This window comes from Choloepus didactylus, chromosome 5, assembly GCF_015220235.1.
Source record: "Choloepus didactylus isolate mChoDid1 chromosome 5, mChoDid1.pri, whole genome shotgun sequence".
Taxonomy (NCBI): domain Eukaryota; kingdom Metazoa; phylum Chordata; class Mammalia; order Pilosa; family Megalonychidae; genus Choloepus; species Choloepus didactylus.
In genome coordinates, this window is record NC_051311.1 from 8,017,423 (window position 1) to 8,042,098 (window position 24,676).

Sequence of the window (24,676 nt, forward strand, 5' to 3'; positions counted from 1 at the left end):
TAGTACAAATAGCCCAATTATAAAATGGGCAATAGATATGAAAAGACATTTCTCTGAAGAGGAAATACAAATGGCCAAAAAACACATGAAAAAATGTTCATGTTCACTAACTATTAGGGAGATGGAAATCAAGACCACAATGAGGTGTCATCTCACACCAATTAGACTGCCTGCCATTAGACAAACAGGAAACTACAAATGCTGGAGAGGATGTTGGAGAAATTGGAACTCTTATTCCTTGCTGGTGGGACTGTGTAATGGTTCAGCCACTCTCGGAGACAGTTTGGCAGTTCCTTAGAAAACTAGGAATTGAGTTACCCTACAATCCAGCAATTTCGCTTCTTGGTTTTACCCAGAAGATCTGAAAGCAGTGACATGAACAGATAGTTGCACACCGATGTTCGTAGCGGCATTGTTCACAATTGCCAAGAGATGGAAACAACATAAATAGTCCTTCATTAGAAGAGTGGATAAACAAAATGTGATACGTACATACGATGGAATATTATGCAGCAATGAGAAGGAACAAGATCATGAAGCATATGACAACATGGATGAACCTTGAGGACGTAATGCTGAGTGAAATAAGTCAGATACAAAAAGAGAGACATTGTGTGTTACCACTAATGTAAACTCTGGGAAAAATGTAAAGCAAGTGTCTTATATTGTAAAATATAGGGGACCTAGAGATACACAGCTGCTAGGGAAGGGGAAATGATAATCTAATAAGAATAGACAAGATATTGAGGGTAATCTTAATGATATTGCAATGCTCAGGAATGACTATGGTTTGTTAATTTTCTTGGGTGTGGTAGGAGCATATTGGAACCAATGAAATTATTTCAGGATATTTGTTTTTTGTATTTCTTTGTTTTTTAATTTTTTAATTTTTTGATAAATAAAGTTTAAGTATTTATTTTATTTAAAAAAATTAAAAATAAAATAAAAGGCAGAGGTGGGGGCAGCCCCACAGACATCCCCATTGGAAAGGCCTGGGAGGCGGCTGTGTTACCCCAGCACCCACTTGGAGCTCACTGGGGGCAAAAACCTCCTTGCAGATAGTGCAAGAATTTGCTTGTGTGTAATGATTTCTGTATTTCTTTCTCTCGCACACATATTTCTCATTAGGTTTGTTCCATCATATTTTTCAACTTCTTCCTATGAAATTTGGAAGGGTGTAGTGTCAAGGAAGTTTCACATTAACTTCTCCATTTCTGTTTTTGTTGTTCTCTTGGAGAGCAGCTGGTTATCTCCTTAAACAGCTGGAAAGCCTGTTTGATGGCATCACTGATCATTTGTGAACTGAAGTTGCACATCAGCTCCAAAAATTCCATATATTCCATATTTACGAAGATAAACAGTAGCTACAAGAATTTTAATTTTGCTCAGAGGTGACTTTCTCTCTCTATCTCACTCAATTTTCTAGGGTAGGGCCAGAGGCTGCCTGTGTGCTCAGAAACTATGCAACTTTTGCTCTTATTATTTCCAGGCAATTAGCAAAGTCTATTCAGAATTGAATTGTTATGTGCATAGATTCTCTTTTAATGCACTGTAATTTGAGGGATGACTGAAACTTCTTCAGGAAGAACTTTGGGTATCGAGCCTTCTGAATTCTAAAGACCGAAATCTTTACTTATTTTATGAACAAAAGATTTGATTGGACATGAAAAATGCCAACCAGTGGTATTCACCCAGCTAGAAGACCATGGGAATTCCACTCCTAGGATTTCAAAATCATGCTGTAGACTGATAGCTGTTTTTTTCCCTTTCTTTTTGCTCTTCCTCAGAATATTTTCCTTAATTATAATGTTAAAAATCATCTGTAAAATAGGGCCCCCAATTACATTGGGTTTATTATAATAGTGATGATGTTTGATCATGCAAACTAGCAATTGACGATGGCCCGTGTTTCCTGTCTGTTTATGTAAAACCCACCCGTTTTTGACTCTAAGAAATGGCTTCCCTCACTTATTTGATTGCCATTAACAGAAATGGAACTGTCAAGAGTATTAGTTGTGCAAGGTGGTATTTTTCTCCCAATAACACCTGTCAGCTTTGCGGAATAATTTTCAGCCCAAATGTTATCTGTCTCAGCCTGCCCGGGCGGGCTGCGTAACGAATACCACGGCTTGGCTGGCTTGAACAACAGGAACGCGCTGGCTCACGGTTTCAGAGGCTGGAAGGCCCAGCTTGAGGTGTCGGCTGGGCCCTGCCTTGTCGGAGGTCTGTAGTGTCCTGGTGGTGGCTGGTCAGCCTCTGTAACCCAGTCCCTGCCTCCATCACGTGCCCGGCTCTCTCCCCGTCTGTCCCCTCCTGTGCTCAACCCTCCTCTCCTTCTAGGGACCCAGGCACCTGGGATCGATACCCACCTGATTCAGCGTGGCCTCCCTTCAGCCGATAACGTCTTCAATGATCCTGTTTATAAACCATTCACATCCACTCGGGAGCTCCACAGGCGGGAAGATTGGGGTGGGGTCGGAGGCCGCACCGGGCTCCCAGGGTGAGGTGGGCTGCTGCGGGCAGGCTGTCGTCCGAGCCTGTCCACAGGCCTCGGGACCTGGGGGCAGCAGAGAAGCCAACCTCAACGCGGGATTGAGCTTGGGGCCAGGGGAGGCTGTGTCCCCGTGAGAAGGGGGGATTCCGGCCAGCAGGTCTCACAGTGACCCCCAACTGATGAGGGGCTGCTGGCCTCTGCCCCGAGGTGTCCACTGCCTCACGGACTCAGCCTGAGCTCAGAGGGCTTCTGGCCCCACGGCTGAGCCGACCGCCGTGGGCATAGCCAGTCCCCATCCTGGAGCAGCAAAACATCGTACTCCATCTTCCTTCTCAATACCATTGCTTCATTCTTTGTAGGGCTTTGCAGTTAGCAGCGCTCTCCTCCCCTGTGCTGCTCCGCGACCTGGTGAGGCAGACGGGGCGGCGAGTGAGGCCAGGCGGCGGGAGGGGGCTCGGTACGCAGCCTAATGTCGCCTTAGGGACGTCTTCGAAGGACGGCAGCTAAAAGGGCCGAGTCTGGTCCTGAGCCCAGGTCCGTGGGGCCCAGGCTCTTCCCGCGTGCGGTCAGAGCTCCGCGGAGAGGGGCCTCCGCCCAGGCCTCGTTCCGGGCCCTTCCCAGGTGGCAACTCTGCGCGGGGAGCTCTCTGGGCAGCAGGCATGTAGGGCGATGTGCGTCTAGAGCGATCCCAAGTGAAACAGGCCGCCAAGACTCAGCCCGACTCTTCGTTTTCACCTGAGGAACTCGGTGTCCAGACAGAGGCCTGACTCACACCGAGGGCGCCATGGGGCCTGGGCGAGAACTTCCTAACTTCTCCCTCAGAGAGCGGCCAGCCCGTGAGAGCCCCGTTTCCACCCCCACCAGCCGTTCTGGAAGCTTCCAGGGTAGAGCTTGTGTGAAAAGTCTCCCTCCCCACACTTGGCAGGACAAGAAGAAGGCATCAGGGACAAGAAGAAGGTGCGCAGAGGCATTGGCTCCAGGAGTGGCCAGGGCCTGGGGCAGTGGAGTGACCACCTCAAGCTGTTGAGATCTAAAAGAGACATAGAAACCTGGGGCCTGGGAGCTCTGTTTCCTGAGGGGTTTCGAATATTCTGTTGAACTTTAGTTAGTGTTCCAGCTGGGGAGGGTTTTGGTGAAATTTGCAGAGAAACCGTGCCTGTGAGAAATGGCACATCCTGAGGAGCAGCAGAGTGTGAAGGAGAGATGGTGATGGAGCGGAGTGGCTGGAGGGAGGGCAGGGTCCTGGGAACGAGATGCCAGTCCTGCCTGGCAGTGCCCCGGGTCGTGGGCCTGCTCGGGCTTGGGCACCATCGGAGCTCCCGGGACCCAGCGAGGGGGGCTGAGAGATTGGCCCCATGCCTGCAGCTGCACAAAGCCAAAATGCCCAGGACAGTGCCTTCTCCCCTCCTGTTAACTCAGGCCATCCAGCGGAGGGGGCACCGTGGGTGGTGCAGGCAGTGCGGTAGGCATACAGGATAAACGAGCCATCCAGTAAGGTGTCCTGAGTGCCAAATGGTGTTCTGCGCCACGGAGGGAGATGCTGAGCACAGTCCTCGAGCAGCTGATGGGGCATTCCAGAAAATTCCTCCACCGTCAGGTCGGTGACTGGCCCAACCCTTCCCACCCAGCTCACCTGGATGTCCCTCTCTAGGTGGGGACAAGGATGCTTTGGTTGGAACTCTGAGAGCCAGTGACAGATCACCATCATCTTGTAAACAGCCGAGGCATCGGCGTCTCCTAACACCACCATCCATTTGCCTGGAACCGTGAACTATTTCAACACTCATAACTATCATTTTCATCTCATTCCCTGTAGGGTAAAGAGGGTGGATATTGAAACAGGTAACTGGAGATGAGGGGCCCGGGTTGACGTTAGAGTATTTCACAGCTGTTGCTGCGTGGGCTGACTTGTTGGGTTCACGATCTGTGTTTTGCAGGCAGAGGTAAGATCGTAGAAATAATTGCATAGCCCTTCCAACTCACTACTTTGAAAGCCAGCACTCCATTGCATGCATAAGTAGACAAAGAGTGTGTGTGTGTACGTGTGTGTGTGTGTAAGCCTCATTCGACTCATGAGAACTAAAGCTCAGAGGAGATTGTTAGCCACACGCCAGCCCAGGAGCTGTGGCCGCCCCAGCATTTGTTTAGCTCTTAAGTGCCAGGCACTGAGGTTAGCATTTTGCATAAATTACCTCACTTCAAACAACAAGCAGTAATGTAGGCATATTTATTGTTATTATTATTTCTATCTTTCGGATGAGGAAACTTTCAAAGAACACATCCCAGGTGGCCTAAGCTCTCACGGACATTGCGTGTGGAAATTGAGGCTCGAAGATCCTGTCTCTTTCTGAAAGGTACATTGTCAGCCACGACCCTGGAGTCCCCCTCATCTGGTTTTCTTGGAATTTCTGCCCTGAACTCTTTTTATTAGATGTTGCTGCTTTATTTGTTTAGGTGTTTACCCTTTAGGGTCCCTCGGACTTTATCCTATATTTTAAGATATTTGATTATCTAGATAATAAATCTCAGCATGATTTACAAAGTCTCAGGAGGCTGCATGCTTTTATTACTTATAATATTTCAGACATTTAGAAGAGGAATGCTCTCACAACTGGGTTCCTCAGTTGAATGATGCTTCTTACCCCAAAACCCCCGAAACCTCTTTGGTCCTCAAGTTGCCAAGAGACTCCGTGCCTTGCGGATAGAGTTGTTTCTGAGACCATTCCCCTAGCCTTGGTTTTTGAGGAGTTCTTTAGCTTGTGTCACAGGGGCGGCCACGTTTTGTATCTTCAACAGCAACTTTCTGAGACCTCTTAGACTTGCATGGCTGGTGGTTACCCCACGAGCCGATCAGCCTGTTCATTCCACAAACTGGTCACTTGCAGCCCACTTGCATTTGAGCAAGGGGCTTGGCGAGGGACAGCGGAGAGGGTGAAGGCTGACCCCGAGCCAGCAAGGAGGAGAGGGTCTCGTTTCCAACCACGCTGGGAGTTCAGCTGCTTCCTGCCCCTTGACTGCTGGAGACTATTGTCCTCGGCCAACTGCAGGGCGCCCCCTCGTGGCGCAGGTGATCCATAACCAACCTGAGGGAAAAGAGGAAGATGACAAATAGTGAAGGGGTAATAAAGCAGCTATGCATTTACACACGCTGTTATGGAAGTTCTCAAATGAATAAAATCTCGTCTCCCCTCTTGTTTCTAATTCATCTGGACCTGTCAATATCATATTCAAGGCTAACTTTTTCAGAGGTAGAAACAAATAGGAAAAGCAAGCACATTTATGGAAGTTCTCAAATGAATAAAATCTTGTCTCCCCTCTTGTTTCCAGTTCATCTGGACCTGGTAATACATATTCAATGCTAACTTTTTCAGAGTTATAAACAAATAGGAAAAGCAAGCACAAATAATTTGATGCTAAATCCCAGAAGACTTTTAAAAATAATTTATTTTGTCTTACACAATTAATAGATGTATATTCTAGAAATGTTAGAAAGGGCAGTTAAGCAAAGAGTAGAAAATAAGAATCATAATCCCACAACCCACATAGATTACTTCTCTTAGCATTTTGGTGTGTAACCTATTTTTTTCAAAGAGAACCAAACATGCTTGCTGTATTTTGTAACATGCTTCCCCCACCCCCCACTTCATTATATATGAGAGCTTCTTTCCGTGCTGGCAGAGTCGTCTCCTATTCATTGTGAATTAGTTTTGTTGGTCCTACTGTGTGCACACATCACTAGATAGAAATCCTGTAGCACACAGGCCATCTTGGGGATTAGTGTAGATTATTTCCTTAGGGTACATTGCTAGAAATAGAGTGCCAAATCAAAAAGGAATGAGTCATTTTAAGGCTTTTGATCATTATGGCCTATTTGTTTTTTTAAGTAAAGCATTCTTTTGGATAATGAGATTTTTTAAAAAGGGCTTTGAGTTCTTAACACTTGCATTCTTCATCTGTGCCAGGAGTTAGACACATTGCTTTACAAGCCTGACTCTCATTTAATCCTCACGACGACTATGAGAAGTAAATATTATCCCCACTTTACAGGAGAGGAAATTGGGCTTACAGAAATTAAGTAGCTATAATGTGACTTCATAAAAAGTTGGCTTTCAGAAATGTGATAAAGTAGGCCCCCTGAATTCCTTGATTCTTGAGCTAGTGGAAACTGCACTGGTACAATATAGAGCAGGAAGAGAGGAAGAAAGAAATACGAACCCATGAATTTAGGAACGTGAGTAAAAATCTAAGAGAAGATTGGATATTAGGTCTTAGTGTTAGAAGAAGATTTGGTAGACAACCTGGTGATCATTATAGAATTACAAACCCTAGAGAACTTCTAGCATAAAGATGTTTTCCCTAGGTCTTCTCCTTTCTTCATGAATGTGTATTTTTTTAACCACAGTTAGTCTTCAAACCGAATTCTTCCCAAATAGTCCAAAGTTGACTAGATGTAAATAAGGTCATAAATTTGTAAAATTTTCCATTTCTGAACCAAACCAGAAACTGTTTGTGAGATTTTTAAATGTTGGCATTTAAAATTCTTTGCAATTCACCTCTCAACTGTTGCTCTTGGGAAATCTATAAATGTCCCTTTTTCCACCTTTACTGACTGTCTTTTTTTAAGTGATTATGTAATAAATCTGTATTATGAAACACTTAGTAATAGATACTCTAAGAGACGGAGGCTGTGTGTTTGTTGTTCATCCCTGCTTTCCTTGAGGTATTTACTCAAGCATTTGTTCCCAGCCAGCTCTTCCAGGCACCACAGCATTGTTTTTATTCTTAGGAAAAGAGACATTTTTTTCTCTTTTTATAAATCTTTTTAAATGTTTTTCTTTATTAGAGAAGTTGTGGGTTTACAGAACAATCATGCATAAAATATAGGATTCCCCTACATCGCCCCACCACAACACCTTGCATTGCTGTGGAGCATTTGTAACAATTGATAATAGCACATTTTTTATAATTGTACTATTTATTAAAGTCTATGGCTTAAATTAGGGTTCACTGTCTAGTGCTGTTCTGTGGGTTTTTTTTTTTAATTTTTATTCTGTTTCCATATATACGATCTGATCTTCCCCTTTTTATTCATATTCAGATATATATTTCAGTGCTGCTAATTGAATTCACAATGTTGTGCTACCATCACCCCCATCCATTGCCAAAACGTCCTCCCTTCTTTTCAAGGAGATCGCAAGTACCGTTCAATGTAAAGCAGCCACCTCTGTCCTTTCTTTTTGCCAATTTCGTCTTATGACAGCCGTTGAATTTATTAGGAGGCAGTGAGATAGTGAAAGTGGGTCTGCTTAATTTTTACAGCATTATTATTTTGCCTCCCCAGCTGTTTCCCTGAAGTAGTCGTCTTTGTGTTTTCCTACGTACACTCCCTTAATCCTTGATGCAACCTTATTATATTCGATAAACTGTGTGATTATGATTATACTTTTCGGGAGTGATTTGAAGACGCTCAGCTCCTTTCCCACATGCTCAATTTTTAGGAGCCGTTTTCTGTTTTATTGTCAAATCCGCAAATCGGGCTTCTGGGTTCTACACACTTGAGTTGGCTGGAGTGTGTGAGTGGCCTCCTAAAAGCCGGTTTATTTCTCTGCATTCTGACTGCAGGGCTCAAAAACCTAGGGGGCTTGGAACATTTTCCACACAGATTGAGGCTGCTGAGAAATGAAGAGGGTTTTCTGGGAGTTTAATTTTGCAATTCTGAGAAAGTTCCTTTGGCCCCAATTTCTTGAGTCTCTTCATAGGATCTGTTTTTCCCGTTGCACCTGTGGATTTCCGGGGCCCCCGGGGCCTCCCCGGCTCTGATGCTGGGAAACTTCCAGCCTGTGACCCTCCTTGACTTCCATCAGCAAAGGCAACAAAGATACAATAAGGGGAGCTGGGATCTGACTCCAGCTTTGTTTCTCTGGCCGCTCCGCTCACTGTAACTCTGTCTTTACAGCTGACTCTTGCCTGAAACAACTGTTCAGCACCTGTCCTTGTCCCCTTTTGCCCAGGGATTTTATTCTCTCCTGGCTGCCTCCTCGGGGCTCCACCATCCCCTCCTGTTCCCCATTTGTCTGCACCCTGCTGTCCCTCAGGGGTCCCCCGTCCCTGGCCCATTTTCCTCCTTATGTCCTTGAACTGGAAGTTCTCTGTGATTTTCTGTGACTTTTCCCCCTTGCCTGTCCACTCTTCAAATCTGTCATCCCATTTTTCTCTGCACGTGTGTTTATCATGCACCCACAGGGCTTTATTTGTGGTCCACCTCCACCTCTTCCTTCCATGGTTGATGTAGCCGGTGCACTTGGCAGCATCAGAATCCGAGCCCGACAGCCATCCTCACCTCTCTGGCGAGAATATATTCACTGAGAACAGGCCTTTTATGGGGTCAGGCTAGATAATAATTCTACTAGTGGTGTCTCTCCTAAAGTCCCCCTAGAAATCATTTCCTTTTATTAACCCTACAGTGCATTCTGGGTAGACTGTCTTAGTACAACTTTTGTCTGGAAATCTGTCTTTTGTCTTTGTGGCTATTTTTCTGAGGAAAAACTAACTGTCTTCCACAATGGCTGTACCATTATACATTCCCACAGGCAATGAATAAGTGTTCCAATGTCCCCACATACTGTCCAATATTTGTAGTTTCCTGTTTGTTTAAAGGCAGCCATTGTTATTGGCTAAATAAAACACAGGTATTCAGAAATAAAAGCAATAAATGTGTGCATGCCTGTGTATAGATGTATGTAAGTACGTGACCCTTGCTGACTGATTTGGGATGCAAGTGCAAGCCATTCTTCTTGCACGAGGATTATGGAAATTTTCATTTTTTTGAAGCAATTTAAAAATATTTTTCTCTCATGGCTTCTTCTAAAATAAAGTGGTCCAAACCTTAGTCAGCTGAAGCGACGAGAAACTAGAACATTAAGTAATATCACAGTAAGCAAAGTAAACCGAAGACACACTCCAGGGTCAACTGTGTTCAAATTTCAGAATTTGCCCCTGAATTATAACACTGTTCTCCCAGCCCTGTTCATTTGCCCATTGGATCTAATCACAAGAAATTCTCTCCCCCTGCATGGCAAAGAGCGGGCCTTTGCAGGCTGCCCCGGGAGAGCAGTCATCGTCTCAACAAGTCGCCATGGAGACAGGTTCTCAAATGATCCTGCGCAAATTCAGATGCACCAGTGGCAGGAAATTTTGGGGAAAACTAATTGCAAGTTAGGGCTGGCTTTCAGCAGTTCTCAACATTCCTGCCTAAATTTTAAGGATGGATTGGCCGCCATTTTTCCTTCTTTGGGAGAAGAGGGGATTGACTGTCACAGTTTCATCGAGCACGAATAGATGGCCCATGGGTCAGCCTTGCCTGTTTCTCTCATGTTCTCACCCCTTTTCTTTTCTATTGTTTTCTCTCTTTCTCCTGACCCACAGGCTTTGCGGTGCATGCTGTTCTCTCTTCAGGCAGAACTTGACATTCAAAGGTACTTGATGAAAATTGAGTCATCCCAGCGAGTTAGTACTCTTACCTTTTCTCTTCTGCACTGACTTGCACCCCCTCGTATGTTTTTGCTGGGGCTTCTATCTAATTAGCATCCGCGACTGATTTCCCTGTTTACCCGCTGCCAGGATTTGAACCTGCCAAAGCCCAATGCTCACAGCATTCTGAGACATGTTTTTTTTTTTTTTCATTGTGAGAGTTGATGTGAAAATGAGCACTAATTGCATGCTTGCTTCAAAATATTTAATTTTTTTACCACAAGCAGGGGTGTGGCATCAGCAGTAATGCAACAGCAAATCTGAGACCCTTGCACCACCTTTTGAAAAGTGGGTCTCTATCGCTCTCACTCAAGGCAGGTTCTCATGGAAGTAAAATAGACACCTGCCTCCTTCAAAACACCTCAGAACCATTTGACTCCCACTTTGCTCAGCTCCAGTGCATCCGTGATTGGATCCAGCTCATTTTACTGACATACATTTTAATATCCACAGTAATGGGAACACATGCATTTATTTGAACTTTCTCTTTTTCAGGCTGTTCCTCCTAAGTGCTTGACAAATAGCAACATTACACAGCAACCCTGTGAGGGAGTGTGTGATCGTTCCCATTTTCCAAATGAGGAAACAGAAGCACAGAGAAGTTAAGTCACTTGCCCAAAGCCACACGGCAAGTAAGTGGCAGAGCTGGGATGTGACTCCAGGCAGCCCAGCCCCAGAGTCAAATTTTCAACTCATTACTTATTTGTCCATAGACATCAAAGTCTCTGTGTCCTAACAGGTCAGTTTAGAGTGTTAATACTGGAAGGCAGTGGGCAGAGTGCCCAGCTCCCTGGCTGGGGTTGAACACCCATGGCAGCTGGGCCTGTATTCCATGGCCATCCACATCCTTTCTCTCTCACGTACAAGCCCTCCTGGGAGGCCTGAAATGCCCAGCAGCCTGGCCTCCTTGCCACCCGGTCAGTCCTCAGTCCACACTGCCCTCTTCACCTCCCCTGCTTACCACTGGATCTTTCATCTTTTTCTAGGCTATCTAGCTCAAGTTAGAGAGTCCCTGCCCAATCAGACATCGGATAAAAATCAAGCGAAGCATCTAGAAAATCCTTGTCATATCTTGTACCACCCCAATTTTGATGACGTGTATATCTTTCATTTTTTCCAAGAGTTCTTTATCCTTTTCACATTTCTGAGATTCATGCAAAATAGAGCTATCTTTATGATTTCCTTGCACTTGTATTGTGTACCTAATAGAAATACAAAAAGGCGGAAGGCTCCCGGGTGCCATGGTGAGCTCTCTCCTACAACTTTATATAGACCCATTAACTGTCCCTTTCTGCATTGAGAACATCATGGTGTGGGATTTTCCATCATTAATTCTAGAGGTTAGCCCCCCACTACTTTTTTTTCATACTCTTGAAACATTCTCAGTGCTGCTTTTTATTTGGATGTTTCTGAAAAAAAAAATTGGATATCTGAGCATTTTTTTCAAGAAATTTTTTAGCCTTTCTAAGCAAGTTACAGTTTCCAGGTGGTTTTTGGAGGAGCGGGAGGAGGTTAAGGTTGGGAATTGAAAGTGCTTTTCCTTCCCTTTGGTAAATGAGTAAATCTCAGAGCCTCTGGGAACATCAAATTCTCTGTGTTCAAGTCGGCAGTACCCCTTACCAACCTCACGAGACCAAGCAAATGGACATGGGAAGGGGCCAGCTGTATCCTCCTCCCCTCACCCAGGGTCCCACAGGCCCTGGGGTCCCCACCCCCAAGTGCAGTGAGAAGAACTGTCCAGAACTGCCCTAATGAAAATACTTCCTACCAATAGCTAATCGCTTAGCACCGTTCATGGATTGCAAATTGCTGTCCTTGTACTTTTTTCAATTCTCCTCACCACAGCTCTGTCAAGTAAATATTCTGATCTGCCCCACCGTGTATGTGAGAACCGGGGTTCAGGGGTCTGCTCTAGGGGCCCACGGCTGTGGTGCAGCCCGCGAGTCTGGGTTTGGTGATCCAGGAAATAAAAACAGTGAAGCTTCTCATTCTAGATCCTGTCTCCTTCCAGCTCTCCAAACCCAGGTGTCCTTTCCTATAGCAGGATTAGAGGGAAAGTCTTTGACCTGAAAACTAGTCAGAACTTTCACGAGGTGTTGCCTTTTTTTCATTTAATCATTCCAGGGAACCTGGGCAGGTTTTTGTTGCTTGGTGCTGCTTCTGTGTGTGTGTGCCTAGAAATGTGAGCTTGGAAGCAACAGCAGACTCTCCCCCTAGGATATCCGGGGCATCTGTCCACTAGCCCTAAAGTCTTGGGGCCCGGGGCCCAGAGCCTCCCCACTTCTCCAGCCCCCTTCTTCACAGGGGGTGGCCGGGATCCCTGGGGCCCCCCGGGGCAAGGCTCTTTCCTTCCCGAGTGAGGGCACCTCTGGGTCTTCCCATTGGGGTTTCTGCACAAAGCCTGTCTGGTTTCCCAACAATTCAGCTCAGGGGTACCCCGTGGGTCTGTGGCCCCACTTCCCCTCCAAAGGGCTAAGGCCATGGCGGCAGGGAGGGCCTTCATCAGGCCTTTTGTTCAGAGGCCTTTAAGGTGCGTATTTAGCACAGCGTGTTACACTGGTTGTTACTTTATTTGAAATTTCAGTGCCTGTGAGCAGGTGTCTTTCCTTCTGTCCCTGTAACAGTGGCCATCCCGGCTGCACACCGTGTATCTCAGGCCTTTAAGGGCGTTCCTGGCTCTCTGACTTGCAAAGGCTTCTGCTGCCCGGCTCTGCACCCTCCCGTGAGTGCGGGGGGAGCCGAGGCTGTTAAATGGTGTGTGCCTTTCTTGTTTCAAAGAGAGACAGAGGAAAGAGAGAGGGAAAGCGAGAGTGGCTGATTGCTTGAAGGCAGCTTGCACCTCACTGTGGATAAGCTAAAACTCAACACCTGGTAAGAGGAAGAAGCAAATTTATGAATATAGTTACTGTGTTCACCTTGCACATCAAATTTAATTGAGCTTCGAGCTTCCTATAGGTGAGCTATTTTATATAATTTTCATTATTTGACAAAGTCTGATTAATCCTTCATGGGATTGTTTTAAATTCTCAAAGAAGCATCGTTTGCTCACGTCTTCATAAAAGGGCAGCGGCTGACGGTGAGGGCAGCGGTTTTCCGCACGGCCGCTGGTCCTGCTGGCCTCTAAGGGGGGACGCACGGCTCCAAGTGGTCGCTGCCTGGATGCGTGTCTGGAAGGGCAGGGAGTGGCCTGAGTGCGATTGGGTCTGGCCTCGCGGGGGATCTGACTTTCTAGTTGGACGGAGGGGTGCGCTCAGTGTGGTGGGACAGCTGGCTGCTCCCAGCAGGCTCCAGAGGAAAGAGGGAGCAGCCCCCTCTAGGCTGTCATTCCAGGAGAGAATGGATGCTCTGGGGCCTCACGTGGGAGAGGAAAAGGCCGCCTGCACCCCTGACTCCACAGGGCAGAAGGAAAGGAGCATCCTGTCATCTCCCACGGTGAAGGGGTTGGAGGGTAGAAAATAGCGAAAATCAGAAACTGCTGAAACTCCAGACTGACCTGGAGTGAAACTGTCAGAGCCTTCGTGAGGTGCTGGAAGGTGTCAGAAGCACACGTTATCTCTGTGTCCAAGGGGATCTGAGGGCGGTGGGCTCTTTTGTCCTTTCTTGGCTGAATCCTTCTTAGAACTATAAGTCTTTGCAGTTCTGGACTCCTGTCAACTTTTGCTTGGCATGAAAGGAAAATGGGCTGCTTCTTCCTGTCTTTTGTCCATGCATTTGTGTCCTCGTTTCAGGGACCAGATAAAAGGACAGTTCCTTTAACCTGGAATCCAGTCCTATGGGAATGGGTGTGAACACTTTGAGGTCATCATAGACAAGAAATTTTCTGGATTCTGAATTGTTTTGTGAGAAAGTCTTCCTTTCTCTGATCCACCCTTTAAACATGCTTATTCAGTAATGCTCTGATTTGTAAAAGTAATGCATTCTTATTTTGAAGAAATATAGATGTGTATTAGCCATAATATCACCACCAAAAGAAAATCAACTCCAAATATTTGGATGCATGGCTTCCACTTCTTATATCATTAAAACAAATCCTTAAAAACATCTTTATTATGACTACAAAGTATTCCATAGTATGCAGGCATTTTAATCTGTTAACCAGCCTTCCAGGCTGTATCTAGATTAATTTATTCTCTTATACATGGAATATGTACAGATTTACTCCCCAACACTCCAGTGCAGAAGTACCACATTTTGGTTTTTCCAAATGGAACTAATCTGGCTTGGCTTCAGCAAATCTTGAGAAATTCACACTTGGTCATCTTTTGGGAAGCACTGACTTCTCCCTGGCGGTCGTCAAGAAATCCCGGGAGCTCGTCTAGTGCAATAAAGCTGGGAAAGGGCCTCCGATCCCCGGCCCACCCTGTCTACTGCTTGGAATAACTATGAATATAGTTACTATGTTCACCTTGAACATTAAATTTAATTGGGCTTCGAGCTTCCTATTAGATGGGCTATTTTATATAGTTTTCCTTATTTGAAGAAGTCTGATTAATCCTTCTCAACCCAATGTAGGGACATCGGCAGACGCCTTCAGGGTGGTCTCCCTATAGCACGGATGTGGGTGACATCCACATCGGAATGCTGAGCTCAGCAGTGTGCCCGGGAGGTTGGGAGTCCGGGTAGAAGGGCCATAATTTCTTTCTCTTTCCTGTTTTTAGTTTCTGACAACCACAAAGATAAGACAAATTACTACTATCTCAAATGATTAACCTAACACACAAATAAGGCTGCGGGGAATGCAATGCTTCTTTGAAGAATGAAGACGCGTCCGCTTCTGCACAGACATGTCCTTGTCCCCTTGTCTGTGGTCCACATCTGAGCTCGTTGGCATCCGTAGACGTGGCCGGGCCCACCTACCCACGTGGGTGCCCGTGGTGGGCTCTTGAAGCAGAGGGCGTCAGTGGGCAGAGAGCTCTGGGCATCGCCACGCCTTTTTTTTTTTCTCTTCTTTCTGATCTGATAACAAAATAATACACACAGTGTAGGAAAATGTGGAAACAAAAGACGCAGCTGTACCTCGCTGGACTGTGGACTTGTCTGATTTTACTCCAGACCAAACACCGTCCTGTTTTCACAGGTGAAAATCATGAATCACGTCTGGCTCCTCTTATGGTGGAAGAGGGAGGAAGGGGTTGAAATATTACCCTTGACAAAACAGGGTATAGACTGAGTTTATTGTGGATAATTCATCAAAATAAATCCTAGAGAAAATGCTGCCCCTTTGTCCAAGCTAGAGAAGGGAAATACTGATTTTCAGAACTAAACTGGAGTTAGGATGGACATGAGAATCACAGATATGCACAGTTCAGCATTAAAAGGGACGTAGATGTCCTTCACATCATAAAGCCCTGCTCCCCACATGTTCCTATTTACTGCTGAACCTGGCACATGTCCACGGTTTGCTTACCTGTAGCCCCCAGGTACACAGTAAACACTCCTTTTTAAAAAAATCTGTTATATCAGCTTCTTGAATCACATCAGGACTCTCTAGTGCTCACACCCACAGTTTCTATTAAAAACAAAAGCTGGTTTAGCCTCCTCCATGGCCTGGATCCCTAGTGTCGGGCCCACCCAAAAGTTACATAATTGTAATAAACCAGCTCCAGTTCTGTCTGACATTTGCACTGCAGCTCTCCCGCCCACCTGCCAGGAGAAAATTTAGAATTCTGGGCATCCTCAGTCAGTCCCCAGGCTGACCATTATCGGAGGAATGGCATGGGGAGACGCTGGCTCAGCTTTTGTTTTCCTGGCCCTAAGCCACAGAAGTTGCGGGAAGTGGCCAAGGAGCTGTGTAGACCCCAGGACACCTCTCTGCCCGGCTGCCACCTGGGTTTATGTGAGGTGTGCCCTTCTCCCATCCTCAGGCACAAACCCAGCCATAGACTTTGGAAACCAGGTGGAGGGGCAAAAAAAATGGGAGCAAAGGTGAGCACTGTTGATTCTAGAAAGGACTCTGTAAGCAAATCAGAGGCTTGAATCTTCACTGGTGATGGTTTGTTACCTCTCCTTGAGACTATGAATTGTTGAGCAGGGATGGCAGAAAAAAAAGGGAAGTTTCTGGATAAAAGAGTGTTCTTTAACTTCCAATATTTTGCTGCCTAAATCTTCAATAACAGTACTTAGCAGCTGGAAAACTCGCTTAAATCAAAGTCAGAATTTTGACTAGGTTTGAGTCAAAAGTTTCACGAGTGCTAAAAATGGGGTTCAGGTTCCTGAATGTCATGATTAAATTAACCATGTCAATTAATGAGTAGCTGGAATGAGTCATTCTGAATACATTTGCATGTGGAAGGCTTCATTATATTTCCAAATTCTTTGTGGCAAACTGTGCATTAATTAGGATGAGGTAAAACTTCATTAAGGCAATGTAGTTTTTTCTTTTCAAAATAGAACGTAATCTTAAGGGAAGTGTATTTCCAGGTTAAACAGATGCCCCACTGTTACTGAGTTAGCCTATTACATAAAGCTAGGTGTGCAGGTTCATTTTCTGGACGTGGAGCATTTTAATTTCGAGAGATTTAAAAGATTTGAGAATAGGAATGAAAAAATATCATTAATGCCTCTAGCTCCAACTTTTCTCTTTGGGTTCCATCTCCAAATACACTGTACAACAGTCTTGCAAAGAAACAGTAAGAATAAGTCTTCTCCCCTAATAAAGCATAATGCACTTGGTGAACATCTCAGCAAATGTTTGTCCATGATGATAAAATGCGAGCATGGCAGTCTTTCAAAACTTAATGCAGTGCAACCATGGTGACTACACTTGAGGACATAAATGCAGAAAACTAGATCCTTGAGCTAGCTACGGATTCCGGCAGAGCAGGTGCTGTCAGCTAAGTAATTTGAAGGACGCCGCAGTTGACTAAACATTTCTGGATGACACGATCTTTTCTTCTTTGTGTGTAACCTTGTGTGGTGTGTCTCTTAGAGTTAGGAAATTCTGATCCTGGTGGTGATCTTAGATAATAACTAGTTCAGTCTCTGCCTTTCCGGATAAAAGAAACTAAGACCCAGTTAGGCTGTCTGTGGACCAGTGTGTGGTAGAAGCCGAGGTGGAGCCAGCATTCTGCCCACTCCTGGTTCCGTGACCTCACCACTGAGCAATCTCTGGAGCACCACAGCCTGCAGCTTCCTCCCGCTGCCTTCACTTGCTGGAATACTGGGCAAGTTGCTTGACCTCACTGACTCTTTACTCATTGGCCACCTGTATTAAGAGCGGGGAAAGATGAAATTACCACGGTCAATCACCTCGCACCATGCAGCAGGCCCTCAGTTTGGTAGTTCCCTTTCTCTCTTCCCCTGTCCCTCCGTTAGCAAAAGAATATTCTGGAAAGCCAGTCTGCACAAGTTGCAGGGGAAGAAGGGGGCAGGGCTCTGTGACGTCTGTTCTACTGGCATCTCTTGGTGGTAGCGTCCTCTTTGGAGAGAAGCATAGAAAAACCAAGTGGGGTTCTGGTTTCTGGACATACCAACCACTGCCCCCTTCCTGTGTTGCTCCAAAGGATTTCATGTTTGGGTTTGTGGGGTTGGGGCTGCCTGATGCTTTGGGTAAATCTCTTTACTGGTTGTGATGCAAACAGAGGAAGACAACTGTCACGAGCCCCATGGAGCAAGGAGGGACACCCAGTTACAGACACGAGGCTCCTCCTGAGTGACACTGCGCTCACTGCCTCACGGGTCCTCCCCACCCAGGGGCAGCTGCGGGCCAGGGGCCAAACGCCAAGCTGTCAACCAGGCCAACTGGGAAAGGCTTGCCCCTATCTGAGGCAAGATGGGAAAAATGACTCCAATGTGAAGAGTTTTTAAATTAGGTCAAATCTTAAACTGCGTGAGTATCCCGCCTCCTTTTTTGGTATTAACTTATAGTTTCTTTCCTCTGGTAATACCGATACCATAGAGAGTGGGTTGTTTTTTTCCCAATGCCCTAACTTTGCAAAATAAAATCTGGGCAACCCTATATTGCAACTCCACAACTTGTTTTCAGAAAATTTTACCCATGAAATGCAAAATAATGAGAACTGCTGCTCCAGAGAGTTTCGCCTTCTTTGTAGTTACGGCTAATATTACAAGCGTGTGGGTGCTGGGGCAGCCCAGGCTGGGGTGTGGGCAGCATTGGGCACTGTGGGCAACGGTTTGCTTGCAAGGTGCAGGCTTGTCTCTGATTAGGTGAAGAACGAAAGTGGAATCACTTGGAAGTTCTCATAGTGTTCTGGAATCAGGCTGGGAAGCCTGGGGGCCCCAAGAGGGTCTCTATTTTTGGGGCCCTGAGGGTCTGTCATTTCTGTTTTTTCTATTTTCCTATAGAGATCTGCTCCCTTCTCATTCGTAGTCTCTCTCTCCCCATCCATCCCTCTTTCCCTCCGTGCGTGTGTGCGTTTCATGCTCCCTGGCTCTTTCAGCCACAGCTCCAAACAACCTCGCATTCCGAGTCCTCAGCAGACACTGGTGGGCAGGCCCCTGGCCCAGCTCTCCTCTCCAAGGAGGAGAATCTGGTGGTCCAGCTGGCGTCAGGTGGCGACTGCAGGCTCCAGCGGCCGAGCCTGGCTGGGGGTGTGTGGTCATGTCACCTGTTGTCCAAACCAGTACACCCCTGAGAGGAGCGGGAGGCCTGCTGGTCCTTTCCCAGGGGTGTCGGGTGTACCCCAGGATCGTCCCGGGAAAGCCGTGATGCATGTTCTCTGTAGATCGCGGGCTTCCACACATGCAGGATCGCGGGCATCCTCAGAGGTGGGGGAGACAGGATATGGGCTGGAGCCAGAGCAAAGACGGCTTAAACGCCAAGCCAGACAGTAGAAGTGAATCTTCTGCATGCACTCAAGATGACCCAGCCACGAGGTGGCCGTGGAGAGCCTAGCATGGCATCATGGCTTTCAGGGGATGCATCAGTTCACTCAGATTGGGACAGCAGAGCTTGCAGCGGGGCCACCTCCTTTCAGGGCCTCAATCATCCCCCTCCTCGGCCTCTGTTCCCCGAGTCCAGGAAGACCCTCACCCTCCCCTCCCGACCACCCTCAGAGTCAGCGGCGATTCCCCCGAAGCCCCCGTACACACAGCGACACCCCTCTTGCTTGTCTTGTCCTCTGTTCCGTGCATTCATCGCTGACCCCTGAAACAGGCCTTGGATGCTCGGTGGGTGCAGGGATGCTCACAGCACCCCTTTTCTAACCCCAGAGCTGAGCACAGTTCCTGTTGCAAACGTGCTTTGACTTCTAGTCCTCATATATCAAATCACAGAGTATTTGACACAGTGCCGGCAGTTTCTACTGTCTCTTCTCTGAGCTAAGTGATGTCTTAGCAGAGAGCTGGCATCTGCAGGGAGGGTAACATGTGAGGAGAATGCAAATCTGCAGCAATAGTTTTCCACGAGAAAGTGCATGACACAAAAGACGAGAGGTGAGTCTACATTTGGAACTGAATAGCAGTATACAGGAATTAAAAAAAAAAATTAGTTTAGTCCTTACATCTTTATGTTTAGACATACCTAGCACCACAGTGACCCTGAATAAGAAACAGAGATTTGATTTTTATTTTCTTCAAGGATTATTGCCTTCTGCTGTGGGAAATGACAGCCCATCAAATGCAGCCTGTCTCTGTTCTCCCGTAGCTGCAGAGATGGCCAAAGAGCAGAGGCTAATCGTACTCACACGCTATTTAAAGTAATATCAGTTGCTGGCTGTTTTGCCAAGTCGAATGCACCTCCTATTTTGTAAAGTCAGTGATGAGGACATCTGACCTTGATTTTCTGCTGAATATAGTAACTACACAGCTACCTCATTGAATACCATATATATTTATCTAAATCTTGGTGAGCCGGGCAGTGATTTGAGAGTGGTTTTTTCCTAGTCAAGTAATACTCTTATCGAGTGCCAAAACCAGATCCCTATAAGGAGGCACATTTAAGAAAAATTCAATTTGGGATGAAACCACTTTGGGGGTTTGGGTGGAAAAATTAACCAAAAAGGGACATGTAGCTGCTAATCGGTGTCCTTTCCACAGAGCCCCCCGCCTTGCTGGCAGTGGTGTTTCTTGTAATCTGTGCTCAGAGCTGCCCATGGGACACCCAGGTGTCGCTTCTATAGCCACATCCCCACTGTCGGGAGTGCGTGGGGGACACTGAGCTTGTCCTCTCTCCCTCCGTGGCGAGCTCCTGAGAGCTGGAGGGCTGAGCACCTGGGTAGAGCTAGGGCACTCCCACTAAGAGGGTCGCCTCGAATTTGTAGCAGGGAAGAAGGGAGAAGCAATCACCACCACCACCCCCCACACACAAAGTGGTCCCCTTAGGCACACGTGGGGCATCCCTGAAAGACTTGGCAGCCAAAGCCTGGAGGCAGAACTGGCTATATAATTTGCAGAGCATCTTGTTAAAAATAAAATCATTAAGAGTTTCAAGACAACCACAGCAGAGCCCAAAGCCAAACTCGGAGGCCTTCTAAGCCTGGGGTGCACGCGACCAGCCCAGGGAGGCCCTGCCTTGTTGGTGCTCAGCCTCAGAAGACATCAGCATCCATTGGCATCCGTAGGGAGTCTGGAAGGAATTAAAGGAACGCAGACAAACAAGGCAGTGGGTGCACCTGGGGACCAGCTGCATCCCAGCACCAGCCAGCCTGCAGCGCTGGCATCTTAGTGGCAGGAAACTGATGTGCCTTGTAAACTCGGATCCATTTGTCTTTCGGAAGATGCATGGAATCGTGTAGTGCAAGGCAGGGTGGGGTGAGGGGAAGCTGGCAATAATGCATTTCGTTCTGCGTGGCCCCTAGTTGTACCGAGCTTCTTGTCTCTGTATGGTCCTCCTTACTCACAGACTCCGTACTTGTCAATTTTTCTACTTGCTAACATTTATTTGTAGCCCAAAGTCACAACTCGTGGTGCTTTCACGGTCATTCCCGGACATGCTCTGAGGACTGGAAAATCTGAGTTGTCCGACTCACACGTTCCCAGCTGAGCTCGAACAAGGGGATGCTCTGCCTTCTTGTTTAGCTCTCACACTGAAAACAAGGGTCTTTTGGTGGCTTCTTACTGTCATGTTTTTCACATATTTTGTGCTTTTTGGTGGTGACTTTGCTGTTTAAAGTGGCTCCCAAGTGTAGTGCCGAAGTGCTGTCTGGTGTTCCAGGTGCAAGGAGGCCAGGATGTGCCTCTCTGAGAAAATGCGTATGTTAGACAAGCTTCTTCAGGCCTGAGTTACGCTGTGGGTGTGGGTTCAGTGTTCACAAAGCAACGGTATATATTAAATACGGCGTCTTTAAACAGAGCACACAAAATAAGACTACATGTTGACCGGTTGATGAAACGCTGCAACCAGAGGATGCCGGAACCTACGCCTGTGTTTCCCCTTGGAGCAGTGGTTCAGAATTTGCTAATTCCATGTTCATGGAGACTTTATAGAATATAATTACCGTGACTAACGAGAAATGAGTGTGTGCAATATCCAATCCACACAGTAGCTCGAGTGGTCTTCCAAAAAAGATGTATCATATGTTGGCCACTTCCCCAATGGCCTTCTGTTACTTCAGGTCAAACTGAGAATCCTTAACCATGACCCCAAGGCTGGAAATGGTCCGTTCTGGGGACCCCAAAGCCTTCAGTGCCTATCGCCCTTCTCTGTCTCCTGCCCTCCCTACCCCTGGCTCCCCCTTCCCCCCACTTCCCTCCTCCTCAAGGTCACAGTTCACGTGCTCCCCTGACTCTGCCCCTACAGAACCCCTGGGTCTTGTCTTTGTACCTTGTACTTTTTTTTAAATTTGTTTTTAATATCCGTCCCCCCAACTGGATTGTATGCACCCCAAGGGCAGGGGCCACGTCCGTGTTGTGCACCGATCTGTCCCCAGTAACTAGCGAGCTCCTGGCACATGATAGACACTCAACAGGTGCTTGGAGGGAGGATGAACGGGTGTACCACCCAGTCCACAGTTTAAACTAAAGTACGCACCAGTTTGTGTTACTTGTTCTGACCTCATTTCACCAACTAGAAATTGATGCCAGGTGGCGTGTCCGTTTTCCAGACTCTCCCACAAAGTTCACATTCAGGGAATGTGATTAACTGACAGATTATGAGCATAATACAGATTCGACCCACTGCTATTGCGGTATAGATAACTAAGCAAGAAATTTGGTGATGTGCAGGCCTGTTTAATTTATTGCAGATGCTTTCTGCACATGGGCAAAGTAAGGAATAATTGGAGCTTGACATGATCTTGCTTATGGGATTTCTGCCTCAAAAACTGTTGAGCTGTGATGTAAATGTCTCCCTCCCAATCCTGTTTTACTGATTTTGGAAACAGCCCTGATATGAGCCTTAGAAGGGCTGATTGTGGTGTTTCCTCTGGTTTGAGTGCATCATCCACGTTGGATATATCTAAGTGTGCACACTCCTTCTGTTGGGATAACTATTGCTAGAATTTGCCTGGCAATGGGAATTGATTTGCCATCGTCCCTTCCTGTAACGTAGTTTATCCTCAATTTCTCATTAGAAATGGCAATTGTGTGCTGGATGCTCGGTGATAAAAGTCCTCATGGAATACTGAGGAACAATATGCTTTTCCTGGTAACTTCCCCAACGGCTACCTTAACCCACGGGGTCATTTAGTTTCCTGTATCCAGCCCTTCGAGGTAGATACAGACTTTTCCTTTGCACTGTATTGTTTCCCCAGTTTGGCAGATCTTTTTGGCCTTGAAAACATGTTCTGTATAATTAATAGTCTGTTTCCCCCACTTTCTCTAAAATGCCTTTTGCAGACGAGAAGCCCCAAACCCTCTCACAGTCCTCAGCCTCCCAGCTTGGGTGAGCCGGGCGAGCGTTTGTCGGAGACATCGGGCGATTCCCTGGAAGCCATGTCCGAGGGGGACGCGCCCAGTCCCTTCTCCCGAGGCAGCCGGACACGCGCGAGCCTTCCCGTCGTGAGGTCCACCAACCAGACGAAGGAAAGGTCTCTGGGTAAGCGTCGGGCGGCCCTGCTGCGCCTTGATTACTGCACAGGTGCATGTGTATGCTTCTGAACACAGGCCCCTGCATCCAAATGTTAATTTGGTCTCGACTGGTAAAATCCCAAGGACAGGGAAACTTGGATGATTTCACCTCAAGTGTTGAGGAAATGCCTGTTGGGGGATCAAGTGAGTCCAAGGTGTCCTGGGGTTACGGCACACTCAGGACTGGCTGGGATTCGCGTCGTGAGCTGGGTCGCCAGTGGTCCTTGCCTACGGAGGATGCTTGGCCTGAGGAAGAGAGTGGGTGGCCTGCAGAAGGAGCCCCATTGCACCTGTGAGCCTGCACCCCATTCCTGGAAGCCCACCTGGTGGGGATGGGGCCTCCGTGGCGTGAGTCTGCACCAGCCACACCCCCTCCGACCTGGCCTTACAGTCAGGTTCTTTTTTTTAATTTATCAAAAAATTAAATTAAAAAAAAAACATTTCAAACAAAACGAAACAAAGGGATAAGAAAAACAAATATCCTCAAATACCTACACTGCTTCCAATATACTCCTGTCATGCCCCAAGAAAATCAACAAACCAGAGTCACACCTGAGCATTCCCATATCATGAAGATTACCCTCAATATCTTATCTGTTCTTGATAGATCACTGTTCCCCCATCACTAGCTGCTTTGTCTAGGTGCCCTATATTCTACAAGACATTTGTTTTATATTTTTCACAGAGTTCCCATTAGTGGTGACATACACTATCTCTCCTTTTGTCTCTGGCTTATTTCACTCAGCATTTTGTCCTCAAGGTTCATGCATGCTGTCGTATGTTTCAGGACCTTGTTCCTGCTCACTGCTGCATAGTATTCCATCGTGTGTATTTCAGCCAGTCAGGATGAAATTACGAGTGAGTCCAGGAGTTAGGGGTGCCCTGTGGACCAGCTCCACCACGGGCATCCCCCAGGACTCTCCCCAGCAGGGTGGGATGGGGGGCTGGCCCCGCTCGGCGAGCTTGGGAGAAAGCAGAAGGACTCCACGCTGCCACTCAGCATCTGCTCTTCCATGCTGGATAGTCACTGTCCACCTCGCTTTGCTCTTTTAGCCCCTTAGCAAGAGGTTCGTGCCACGGGTGTTGGGCCTCTTTGTCTCTGGACCAGTGTTTCATGTGCCAAAGGTTCATGAATGGGCTTAGGCAGCAGGAAAAGGGTCATGGAGCAAAAGGCTTCCGAGCCTGCCCACCGCTGTCCCAGCTCTTCTCAGAGACCCCTCTGAGTATTTGCATCATCAGTTTTAATTTTTAACCTTAAGTTCTGTGTGCCCAATCTTAAGTTCATAATCCAGGATCCTCATTTTAGGAGGAGAGAAGGCGGCCACAGAAGGTCTGCTCTTTCTTTTTGAGCTCACACAGTTAATTAAACGGCAGTGGCTGGAAGCTCAGGTGCCCAGATGCCTCTAATCGCATTTCCCAAATTAAGGCACAGGGACAGCGGGCACGAGACATGCCCAGAGTGCGCCGGGCCAGGGAGGGCCAGGTCTGAACAGCGGGCCAGGGCTGGGGCTAGGGCTGGGGCTGGGGCTGGGCCTTCTCCGGCCATATTGAGGTATCCGCCCTGCTCCCAATTAAGGCAGGAGTGCAGAGCTGGCCCAGAGGCCGACCTTCTCCATCGTGCTTTGCAGGAAGTGAGTGAGGGTCAGGCCCCTGTAAAGACACCCTCTGCTTAGAATAAAACGCAGG

The 24,676-nt window shown here is 47.1% G+C and overlaps 1 protein-coding gene across 12 annotated transcripts in view; it reads left to right on the forward strand.

The window, feature by feature from the left end:
* The window catches only part of KIAA1217 (KIAA1217 ortholog), a 767,824-nt gene that overhangs the window by 586,563 nt on the left and 156,585 nt on the right, over window positions 1-24,676 (forward strand). For all 12 annotated transcript variants that reach the window (XM_037837853.1, XM_037837856.1, XM_037837854.1 and 9 more), the window contains one exon: window positions 22,760-22,958. In XM_037837853.1, the coding sequence (XP_037693781.1) occupies window positions 22,760-22,958 (199 nt within the window). The remainder of the gene's footprint in view (window positions 1-22,759; window positions 22,959-24,676) is intronic.